Genomic DNA, 12,874 nt, shown 5'->3' on the forward strand with positions numbered 1-12,874 from the left:
AGAGCTATGACGTCTTCTCTAGCATTTAAAGACACTGCCTCCTGGACGCCTCCCTTTAGAGGTTTCCCCGGCATGTCCAGCCAGCAAGAGGCCCCGGGGTAGACCCAGAACACGCTGGAAGGATTATATATCTCGTCTGGCCTGGGAACGTCTCAGGGCTCATCAGGAAGAGCTGGAAAACGTTACTATGGAGAGGAACATCTGGAATACACTTCTAAACCTGATGCTCCCCGAACCTGGCCCCGGATAAGAGGATGAGAATGGATGGATTGAAGAATGGATTGATGGATGAATGGATAGATAGATGGATGGATGGGTAGATAGATGGATGGATGGGTAGATGGATAGATGGATGGATAGATGGGTAGATGGATGGATGGAGAGATGGATAGATGGATAGATAGATGGGTAGATGGATGGTAAGTAAGCCCACCTGACTACTGGTTGCGGAGAGTTAAATGACTCATCCAGAGATATGTGTATAACAAGGAAATGAGCTATAAAAGTAAAGTGCTGCTTCGAGTGAAATAATGAGCCGTATAATAATCAGACTTCAAAGAAAAATGCAAATGTACCACTTTTCTAGGGCACACCGGAGGCACAGGACAAAGCACTTAGTCGGAAATACATTTTTGTCACATAGAGATTATACGTTCCATCATCATTATGATCATAATTGTGAATGTTATCTCAATCTTTCATTTTTCCTCTCCTCACAAAAGGAATCTTTTTTAAATGCACCCAGTATTCACTGTTAATGCTGTGATTGTGGAAGCCCCACCCATAAATCCTACTCCACAGGTGGAACCCCGCCCTCCTCACATGTACATCTTACCATTGGTGGCACAGTCCTTGACAGACGTGCTCATCTTGTCGGTCCAGTTGGCCAGTCTGTCCTTGCCCAGGTTGAGGAGGGACATGGGCTTGAAATCCAGCTTGCCATCCGGGTGAGGTTTGGAGGACATGGGCATGCCGTACAGAAAGTTTGACAGGACCGAGTTGCTGGAAGAGGCGGGACTTGGCGACGTGACGACCTGGGCGGCGGTCTTCCCTGCAGCATGGCTGTTGGGTGTCATGGCGGCGGTGGAAGAGTTGTGATTGACATCAGTGCAGGGCTTGGCTTCTCGGGGCAGATCTTCTGCTGGCCTGTACGCAGACACAGAACCAAGAAGGAAGTCATTTGGAGGGTTGCATGCATCACAGCTTGACATCAAGCTTTGTGTTTGCAAACTGAATCGCTTGCCAAATGTCTCTCGGCTTAAATGCCGCAGCAATAGCTCCTTTAAATAGAACACATTTAACATTATTCCCTTGATAACTTTTAGAAGAAGTGATTAAAAGCTTGTTTGGTATTTCAACTCTTTCCCTTCACTTGCACTGTTTTTTCTCTCTCTATCTCAACAGACCAAACAGAAATTTGAGTCTCTCTCGTAACAACAGTTCATCTGTGTTGCATGTATTTTCAAACTGTTCATAATCCTCTTCCATTATAAAGCTGTAGACAGAGAAGGAACGACTTGGTAAATGTAGAATGTTTCACGGAAGCCAATAAAGCTTCATTTCCACCAAGAAGTTCCTGATCATTTTAGTCCGGGGGCTACTTTTCATGGAACTGAACGGTTCCTTCAGCTCATTGTTGTCTCTGCAGCCTGCGGTTCAGTGTGTCCGCCCGTTTCATCGAGAAAATAAAACACGTTGGAACAAAATAAACCTTGGTTTAGTCCCACTGCGGGACATTTACGGCTGCAGAGTATTTACTGATGCACATAGTAATGAATGAGATGCAGGAGGAGGGCGTCTGTCTCCACACTAAATCATCTGTTGAGTGTTTGATGGTTATTTATTTGTGCTTTAGATTGTAGAAATAGCTAAAAGTCACGTATCCGCCGTGAAACAATCAGAAAGCTTTTTAACCTTGATTCACAGCACCGACACGTTGTCTCTTGCAGGATCTCTCTCTTTTGTTCTTTCTGTCTTTTTCTTAAAATGAGTCTGGAAGCTGATCGCAAAGCCTAACTTTAAGGAGAAATGCTCTCCCCTCAATCAATATTACAGTACTTCCTTGTTTTATGAAAGAAACGAGATGAAGCAGCGACGGTCAAAGTTCCTACACAAGCACTTTGTAAACTCTGGTTTCAGGTGCTATATAAATAAAGTTATTATTATTATAGTTTCAGAAAGGACAGCCTCTGACCAGAAACCTTTTTTGGGGGGTAAAATGTCCCCAGAACTTAACTTAGACCCTGGTCCCTGTGGTCTAACGGTTCCTCGTCCTTGGGGGAATTTCCTCAAATTAAGCATTAATGTTAATTAAGTAAAGTTAAGTGTTGACTTTGGATCAGTTAAAAATATTGTGCTCAGTCTTGAGGAACAATCTGATGACCTTGACCAGCCCGACGTCAAAGTATATTTCCATCATACCAACACTCCATAAACTACATATAATCAGAGCTTTCTGTCTGTCGACAGGCTCCGCCCACACAAGACTGTGCCCGCATGACCTTCCAGCTCCTGTCCTTTCTGTCACCCGTTTATTACGTAAGCTAACGGGTGAGTTGACCACTCGCCGGGCTTAGACTTTGTTCAGAAACACTTACATCAACGTAAATCTCTGAACGAGTTCTTGAGAGACTAACGTGTAGCCTTAGAGAGTGTTCTTCCACAGCTGAATTAGAAACCCCGTCTATCCCTCACTAATGCACTAATGCACTAATACAGCCCTTCTGCTACCAATAACTAGCCACAAGAGAAGCCAGGACAGCCACGATCCATCTCTGCAAAGCATTAGAGGCAAAGCTCCATTCTGGAGATGTGAAACAGCTGGTTTCATAATGTGACAGCGGTAACAGACTCACCTCTTTACGGTGAACTGGATGCGGTGGCTCTGCTCCAGGATCTTCATCAGCGTCTTGGTGTCGTACTCGGAGGGCTTCTTCAGGGCGACTCCTTCAGGCAAACCGTGGGCCGCCACACAGCCGGGGTCCTTCTGGATCCACTCATAAGGCACAGGGACCAGGCTGCTCTTCCCCACGGCCTCACCTGAATATTGCACAACGCACTGTGAGCACTTTGGAGACTTGCAAAGCTCTTCCGAAGGAAGTTAAGCTGGGGTATTTTGCAAAATGCAATTTTGGAAAATACACATAGAAATCAATACCAGGCCCCAAAAAGTCCATTTAACTGGATTGTAACCATGCACTGCATTCAGCAGCACTCTTCCATCACATGTACAGATCATTTGCCAGCATCCCATTGAATAGGAGTTCAGTAACACAACTCTCTGCACGCACAGTGCACGCTCCCATCACATGTGCAGCCACACTACTGCACTGTCAGAGCCAAAGACCTACACGTCATCATGTACGTTGTAATAACTGGAGAGAACATATTTTATATTTCTTATGATACTTCAGTTAACCAGCAGACAGTAGCCTTATACCTTCTGCTAGGTTGTAGCCTTTAAGCTAGGTTTAAGGTTTTGGCTGCGGTAGCCTGTATTCTGTTTGCTAATAAGCTGAGAGCAGATACCGTCTTGTTGCATATTTTTATCCTTTTTAAATCCCATTAATTCTCATGGGAAGTTTCCACTTTAAATATTCACAGAATGTTGCAACGCTTGTAATTTATAATATATCTTCTATTAAATTACAACTGTCAGAATAAAACCTAAAAGTAAAAGACTTCTGCTCTGTTCTTCCATAACTAATAACAGTTATAATTGGGTAAGATAAATCTTTGCTTTTGATCCTTTAGGTCGATGACGTTAGATGTTATGATGAAGTTCGGTTCCTTATCGATACTCTTAAAGGTTCTTTTTGATTATTTTGTAAGAAAAAAAGACAATTAGTCAAGAAAAGAGTCAATAGAACCGCGAACTCCGGACCTTATCTCCGGGTTTAAACTAATTTGGAACCGGTTCCCGTTCAGAACCGAGTTTCGGGGGGGCATCATGATTCATGAACAGGGTTTATGGCATCAAAAGGACAACTGTTGCACTCGGTGACTCCTTACTGTAGAGTACAGTGAAGACTTCCTCCACCATCTTCCTCAGAACAAAGATGTTGGACTGAGCGTCCGATGGAGCTCTTGATTTCCCGAGCTCACCATCTTTACTCGGCTTGCTGAGCTCTGCTTCCTGGTCTTTGGTATGGGCATTAGCTGTGGTCAGATTCTGCAGACACGGCCCCCCTTAGAGCCAAAAACACCAAAATCACATCTTGTAAATTTCAGATGCAAGAGGATTTAAAATAAAGAACATTTAGCTTCCCTCACTACTTCCTGTCCCTAACAAAGTCACAGCCAGGACGGATTGAGAATCTGGTGCCCCAAATGTAATAAATACGTCACCTTTTGAAAAATGTTGCCATATAATATGATTGACTTGTTTGTCCTGCAATGTGTTTGGATAAATGCAAAAGCATCTCCAACATTTGGTGAAGCCACTCAGTGCAAATACTTCTCTGAGGGTCAACTACCTGAAACCTAAACAAATCATTTATTCCCATTCTCCTTCTTTACCAAAAACAAACTGGAACTCATTTAACCTTGACTAACCAGCCTAATAAAACTACAACTGCGTAACGGGAGGTCACGACCCCTCGAAACCGAGTGTGAGAGTGTGATTTGCAGTTTCAATTCAGCGCTCAAGGTCCACAGGTTGATATCTGAAATACGGCTCAGCTTACAAACTTGCATACTAGTTTGTTTACAGGATATGAAGGCTTACAATTTGGGTAAGTGGTACACTGGAATCGGTGTGTGAGACAGTGTGTGTAAAGCGCTCTGATATTAACCTCTATATGCAACAAGAAGGAACATTAACTGAACCTCCTTAACTTTTGGCTGAATCTGCATTTGTGCGATCGATCACAAAAACTGCAAAGAAAAGGCTACAATGAGAGTGATCAATGCTCAATCAAAGAGTGAATAATGGAAAACAACATGTAACACAGGAGAGCAGCACTCACGGCAAAACTTGTAGAAGTCTGTCTGGATTTCCCTCCTGGAGTTGAGGAACACTCGGCCCTTTTCTGTGCCGACGGCTATCACGCTGTCCTCGTGCACGGTGACGCACGCCACCTCGGCGTTGAGCTTGGACATGGCCATGCACTGCAAAGACAAGGAGGCGTCGTTTAGTCACGAGTCAATACCAAAATCTCTGAGGACGACGTCAGAACTCAAAGAGATCATTAAGAAAACTGAGGAGCTAGAAGAGCTGCATTCTGATTCTCTGCAACAACTCGATTAGATTGATTCAAATCTAATAGAAAAATAGTCAACAATAAAGTTGGTCATCGATTAGTTGGGTCTATGTTATGATCACAGACACATTGGTTTGTGGACTGATGTTTTAAAGATTAAAATTCAGCGTTTTAGTCGTCACAATCTTGGCTTTTGCAACCAGTGAACAGGAAGTGACCATATTTGGACTGAGGAGGAGTGATGTAGAGACGCAGTAGAGACCTGTCAATCACATGGTAGCCCCGCCCTAAAGCATCCCCTGCTTTATGGTCTGTTTGACTCTAAATGGACCATAATGTACTAAATGAACATCATGCTGTATTGAAGAAGACTTGAAACTAGAGATTGAGACCATAAACTCATGTTTACAATGTTTACTGAGGTAATAAATCAAGAGAAAAGTAGAGTCATTTTCTCATAGACTTCTATACAACCAGAGGAGTCGCCCCCTGGTGGACACTAGAGAGAATGCAGCTTTAACACATGAAGCATTGACTTCACTCTTCAGAACTAAGGTCCCTAATTAAATTAATCTACAATTGTGCATTTGTCTGTCTAAAAAAGACAAATCTGCGGGAGACGGCATATTCAGTTTACGCTAATTAGCTGAAATTAGGTTGGAGAGACACACGGTTGCAAACGTAAACGTTCCCAATGTGTCCCAGTTTTTATGTGAATGACATCAGCTGTCAGGAAGTAAACATGGCCCCCTGTGGAAGCTGTCCACAACGTAACATTATGGAGTTAGTGGAATATTTCGTGCCATCAGTCTGAAGTGAATCCTTTAAATCTTCACAACTGAAACAATAAAGCAATATCTGATCAAATATCAGAATAATAAACGTTTCACTTTTTCATTTTCATCCAAGAGATGTAGCTAAAAATAAGTTTTTTCATCTGATTAATATTCGATTAATCAAAGTTATAATCTACAGATAATCAAAACAATCATTCGTTGCAGCACTAGATTGGAACAAGATACTCTCACACTCATATTATACATTTAAAATGCATATTCACACTAACACAAAATGTAGCCCGTTATTAGCATGTTTCAGAGTGGATTTTCAAGAATTTGCTAATAGCTGTGGATAATCTTGACACCACAGAAGAAGATGTCCATAAAGAGCTGACACACGTACCACCGAGTCGAGGGCAGACACCAGGCTGGTGAGGATCTCCTGTCGGGCCGACACCGGCGGGGCCTGCGGGTCGCCCCCCCGGGAGTTCGTCCTGACGCCGTCGCATGCCAGCTTCCTCATCTGAGCCATGCCTCCTCTGTGGAGGACCAGATGAACACGGTTTAGGCAGCAGGCCACAGCGGGACATTCACAACACCTGTACGTGCGCATGCATTCAAGTTCACATCACAGCAGTGACCTGCATTCAAAGCAGTTTCTGCTGACATCACTTGGTTTGACTTTAAGCAAATATAAGCGTGCATGGATCTGATACTGGAGGCTGAGAGATGATTGAGGTAAGAAAAGGGTGCAAGCTTCTTTTTTTCTTATCTTAAGGATGCATATCTCAGTCACTAAAAAGACAGATTGTACAGCCAAGCTAATGCGGTCAGCATCACGCGAACATGCTCATAATGACAGCTTGGCATATCCAGCTGTTGTTTCCACTCAAAACCACAACCGTCAATCTCATGGTGGCGCTAGAGGAAAGGTCACGGGGTCACTAACAGACATTAGGATTCATCATCTGTGAACCACAAATGTCTGTGCAAGACTTGAGATCATTTGGACTGGATGAGTGGAAACTTTGAGCTGCTTGTCCATCAAACAGTTGCGGAGATATTCAAGTCTGGAGCGAAGTTATCGACCGACCGACATCCCTAGAGCCACGCCGCTAGCGTGGCTGAAACGCAAATCCATCTGGTCTTCTGTTGGTCATTTGGGGGCTAATTAGAGCCCTCACATGATGTCAAATGAGCCTCTTTACACTGTGCTGTCTCATCTCTTGACAGATGGCACAGGAAAGAGAGACACACCGACTTCAGATGACCGAGATAAGTTTCCACAACCACTGGCGTGCAAGCGCACCTCGGTGTGAGCTTCCTGTCGAAAAACAGAATCCCCTAAACTACAGAGAACAGGGCGGACTATGTAGATGTGAGTACGGAGGCAAACAGATAGGAACCGTTAAAGAAAAACATGCCCGGCTGAAAAACCAGGCACCATGTTCTCATGGCAACTGAGGCCCGTCTCCTTGGAAACTAATCTCGGGGCATTTGAACAATGCAGCTCTGGCCTTTAATCTCTCCAGACACTGGGAACCATTATGCTCGCCTCTGGCAAGCCCAAACCACTGACTCAATAGGGAGAGAGAGGAAGAGGAGGGTGGGTGTGACGGGGTTCTATTGGCCGTCTAAATCTGCCTCCCCTGAGGCCGCGGCAAACATTAGCCCCCCTTCCTGAATTATTACGGCCTCGAAATAGATGGCCTCTTTCCCTCATATCTTTAAAAAGGCAAAAAGGGAAGCGGCAGCGAGGAGGAGGAAGGTGGGGATAAGAGCAGGCTCGAGAGTAAACGCCAATGTCAAGAGGAAGCACAACGTCACGCTGCTGTTATGGTTCTCTGTGAATGTGTCGAAACAGTTCAATGTGGTTGGACATTTTTTAAATAAAGCAACAGATTGTAATCTTTAAACTACCGTCAAGCTAGAAAGAAAAAGGATGCAAATCCTACAAAAAGCTCACTTATTCAAAGCAATCGTGTTTTTAGTTTTGTAACTTATTCTTTCAGAAAGTGTGGAGTGGCATACAAAGACACAATCTGTCAATCACTGTGTAGCCCCGCCCTAAAGCATCCCCTGCTTTATGGTCTGTTTGACTCTAAATGGACCATAATCTACGCAATGAACATCATGCTGTATTGAAGAAGACTTGAAACTAGAGATTGAGACCATAAACTCATGTTTACAATGTGTACTGAGGTAATAAATCAAGAGAGAAGTAGAGTCATTTTCTCATAGACTTCTATACAACCAGAGGAGTCGCCCCCTGGTGGACACTAGAGAGAATGCAGCTTTAACACATGAAGCACTGACTTCACTAGTCAGAACTGGAGGTTGCCGCCCGTGTCAGACCTCGTAGCTGAGGCAGCTAACACCAAACATGTCCTGTTTGGAGGTATTTCACGCTTGCTAAACCAACAAGTTCAACAGCTACTTGCAATTTCTGCAAAGCCATTGTTTCGATGGGTCGATCCCAGTCGCTTCCACACATTGAGACACACCTTCATCAGATTTGTACTCACATATCGGCCGACACACAAAGTCCAAATATCTGTATCAGAACTGAAAAAGTCGGATTGGTGCAAACCCTAAAAAGATGTCTAATGGACTTTATGACTGTAAAACCTACTGAGGAATGTTTTGAGGATTGTTTGCTAAAAAGATAAGGATGTCTTCTTGCAGGGTTTCCCCTTCATCTTAACATCCTGGGCAAACCGCCAGAAAGCCATTTGGAGCCAACCTCTAATTGAATTTGCTCAGAAACGGCATAAAACCTGTTTAAGAGGGACCCAAAGAGGTCTGTAATGCGATGAAGCTGTTTACTGACAGAGAGGGTACTCTGGCTACAAATCCAAATAATGTCCAAATCTACACGAGTCAGTGAAGGTGACTGGTGAATTATGTTTGCAGTGAAACAGGAAGCTATCATCGCTCTCTGACAGATTTCTTTAAAACAACAAAAACAGTAACGAAAACGAGGCACAACACGACCACATGGTGTCAACAAGGATATATTTACACCAGCGAGGTTGTAATTACTAAACCTGAAGTCTGCTGTGAGGCACCTGTCACTCTCTCAACTCTGAGTTTTTGGATGGACAAACAATTCTGTCTCGCTTCCGCTGCAGACAACATGTGCTGCTAATATACATATAACCTATAAACATATCCTTTAAAACATGATAATGTGCTTACACCAGGCGGTGGAAGAAGTCCGATTGTATAGAAGTCTATGAGAAAATGACTACTTCTCTCTTGATTTATTACCTCAGTAAACATTGTAAACATGAGTTTATGGTCTCAATCTCTAGTTTCAAGTCTTCTTCAATACAGCATGATGTTCATTTAGTACATGATGGTCCATTTAGAGTCAAACAGACCATAAAGCAGGGGATGCTTTAGGGCGGGGCTACACAGTGATTGACAGGTCTCTACGGCGTCTCTACGTCACTTCACCGCAGTCCAATTATGGTAACTTCCGTTCACTGGTTGCAAAAAGCCAAGATGGCGACGGCCAAAGTGAAAAACTCAAGGCTTCAAAACATCAGTCCACAAACCATTGGGTGAAGTCACCATGACTACGTCCACTTCTTATAAACAGTCTATGAGTAACACACAAGGTCACCATTGCCTACACATGGTTTCACAAGATATGACAGCATTTTGAATTAGTGTTTTTTAATTTGTCTCTGTTCAGGTTGAAGTTGGGCTGCTGTGCTGTGCTTTAAGGTACCCAGAAGAGTTTCTTTGAAAACTCTTTAGGCTATTATTGGTTTTATTTGTGTCTTTTTGCATGTGAATGACGACACTCACGAGCATGCAGGTGACGCAATGCATATTCCTGCCAATGGTTTCACACCATGAAACCTCTGAACTACAGGTGGTAACTCTTCATGAGGAAGGACGTGCTTTCCTCACCTATTGTTAGGACACACACACACACACACACACACACACACACACACACACACACACAATCTCTCTGGGTGAGTAGCACAGAATGTAAACAGAAACGTTGTTTGATAATAAAGACAACTCCACGCCTTTCATTGAATCTCAGAGACTGTGCGGTACATTTCTCATACGGATTCAACAAACAATGTGTTTGTATTTGTCAGTGTTGTTTACCATGCGGTGTCATTCTGTGCCAGAGATTCAGGTCAACGGGCCCTTTTGAAACTACGTCTGACTGGCTGAACTGGATTAAACTGGCACCGTGCCGGTCGGATTCTCTAAAAGTGTAACCAACAGGTGTGAGACGACGAGCAGGAGGGTCGGAGAGATGTCAATCAAGGGCAGTCTTTACATGCCGACACAGTCCGCAGAGGAGGTGTAATTAGGAGGGATTATGTGTGGGAACTCCACAGGAACAAAAGGTCCTACGGTTTACTAATTGAATAATGGACAGCGGTTTATTTCTTTAAGGAAGAAAAAAATCCTTAGATCATGCAAAAACCACGGGTTATCCTTTAAGGCCCTACTTGCTTATTATTGTATAATTGAAAATAGCCACACATTATCACATTACATAAGCATAGGCCTTATCATACACGTCTCCTTTTCTACTCATGACAATACTTCCAAAAAATACTGTGTTTATAAGGGTATTTGTGTTGTATTATACCAACAATTCAGTGGGTTCATCACAGGTTAATATAGCCATAAATATTGATCATGTTGATTAATTCATTAGAGTAACAAACACTCAGAAGCTTTAGTGATTTGGGATTATTAGACACGATGTATGGAAAACTAACATATAATTGGTGAACTGAGACTTGTGTGTATATATTTCGTCAAACAGGATAACTTTATACTGACATATTTTGAATTATTTTGGCGTGATACTGTACTCATGAAAGATGTTTTGGCGTGGTACTGTACTCATGCAAGATATCGTGGCGTGGTACTATATATATGAAAGATATGTTGGCGTGATACTGTACTCATGCAAGATATCGTGGCGTGATACTATATATATGAAAGATATGTTGGCGTGATACTGTACTCATGCAAGATATCGTGGCGTGATACTATATATATGAAAGATATGTTGGCGTGATACTGTACTCATGCAAGATGTCATGGCGTGGTACTGTACTCATGCAAGATGTTTTGGCGTGGTACTGTACTCATGCAAGATGTTTTGGCGTGGTACTGTACTCATGCAAGATGTTTTAAGGCACAGAGAGTTGTGGTGAGAACTTCTTGTGCTGGGAAATGCAAGCAGGAGAACTACTATTAAGTACACATCGCATGAGAGAAGAGGGGGGAACTACTTTAGAAAAGCTGGACCCAGGAGACAACAAAAAAGAGGCTTGAAACCACAGGTTATGAGACCTGGGTGCAATAAAATAAAGTCAAGGTCTGCTCTTCCAAAAGGAAATGAGCGTGTGTACAAATCTCTTATTTTTTCCTCGTGTTGTGAATTCAATCCGCCAGACAGCTGAGTAAAGTTGTATCCCAGTCAGCTTTGACACTTCTTGTACCAACTACGTTACAACCAGACAGCTGAGAGCAGTAAATAAGAAAACAGCCCTCTTAAATACAGTTGACTGGATTCACAGCAACACACACCAAACAATTTAGAGTCTGCTTTATCGAAGAAATGTCTGTTTTAGTTGAAGAAACACTGCTGTGACCGTTTATACTGTTAGTACAGGGGTGTAATTAACGATAAGGCAATTAAGTAATCCATTGTTTACTACAGTTTAATACGGTTGGAATTAACTCTTGTTAGTTACAAGCTTTCTATTCTGCTGAAGTTCAAACTATGTTTGTTCCTTCTCTGGCTTACCTTTGCTACGTTTAGTTAGCTGTTAGTTGACTTTGTTGTTCTAGCTCGGTAACCTTATCAGTGTTAGCATTATATATATATATATATATATATGGATGAAGGGGGGGGGGGTAATTTAGCAGACAGACAGACAGACAGATGGACTACCTCTCACAAGGTTACACGGAGACGTCCCTCTAACTGCTAGCTAACAATAACCTTTCTTCGCTACTTACCGTCACGTAACGCCTAACGTTAATCAACGCTGACTGATTTAGTCTAACGGTCTCATAATAACCGTTGGAACTAGCCCAACGGCTAGCTAAACTAGCCCAACGGCTGGCTAAACTAGCCCAACGGCTAGCTAAACTAGCCCAACGGCTGGCTAAACTAGCCAACCGGCTAACTAAACTGGCCCAACGGCTAGCTAAACTAGCCCAACCGCTGGCTACTCTTGTCCAACCGATAGATAAACTAGCCCAACGGCTGGCTAAACTAGCCCAACGGCTAGCTAAACTAGCCTAGCTTACACTCGTTAGCTCCCACGGCAGGTTAGCTCTCTTGCTAGTTTAGCGCTAGCACTTTTTCCCTTTCATCTCCTCTCTCTCTCTCCCTCTCTCTCCCATCTCTCAGTCCAGAGAAATTACGGTTATAATCTGTAAATTTCTCCATGTACAAATCAGGAAAAAGCAACACGCTCCGTGAGAGCAAACTATATAATCGCTCATTGAATGAATATTAAAAACGGTCCGGCGAAATCTCACCTTAATTAGCGATTAAATAGCCTTGTTGCTGCTGTCAAAATCCCGGAATAGGTTTATTTATTCCCCCCGTTTTAATCCATCAAGTCGCAATTCCCATCCACAATGTTAGCTGTCTGCTAAAACATCGTAATCCGGATCATCACACTGTTGACTTCGATCGTATTACAGTCTATTATTTGTGTATTTATTCTTAGTTTATTTCTTCTTTTTTGTGCCCCCTTTAACCAGAAGCAGAGTGTCCCTTTCCCCCTTTCTTTGTTCTGTAATCCAGTAAAATTGAAACTCATTCGCCTCCTGCTAATCCCAGCCCAACTCAACAACAGCATCTATTGGCTGCGATTTACATACAGG

General features: G+C 43.0%; 1 protein-coding gene across 9 annotated transcripts in view; it reads right to left on the reverse strand.

Moving 5' to 3' along the window:
* Positions 1-12,856, reverse strand: part of gtf2ird1 (GTF2I repeat domain containing 1) — a 33,278-nt gene extending 20,422 nt beyond the window's left edge. For 6 of the 9 annotated variants that reach the window (XR_012956292.1, XR_012956293.1, XM_076101823.1 and 3 more), the window contains exons 1-6: positions 12,524-12,856; positions 6,384-6,519; positions 4,968-5,109; positions 4,012-4,188; positions 2,856-3,039; positions 836-1,146 (exon numbers count right to left, since the gene is read on the reverse strand). Coding sequence is in view for 7 of the 9 variants with exons in the window: in XM_076101823.1 (XP_075957938.1) it covers positions 836-1,146; positions 2,856-3,039; positions 4,012-4,188; positions 4,968-5,109; positions 6,384-6,512 (943 nt within the window). In the remaining 2 variants the exon portion in view is untranslated. The other 3 variants (XM_076101822.1, XM_076101820.1, XM_076101818.1) reach the window with 3 other exon arrangements.
* Between the last annotated feature and the right edge of the window lie 18 nt (positions 12,857-12,874).

This window comes from Anarhichas minor, unplaced genomic scaffold, assembly GCF_050575085.1.
Source record: "Anarhichas minor isolate MPS153535 unplaced genomic scaffold, ASM5057508v1 ptg000027l, whole genome shotgun sequence".
Lineage (NCBI taxonomy): Eukaryota > Metazoa > Chordata > Actinopteri > Perciformes > Anarhichadidae > Anarhichas > Anarhichas minor.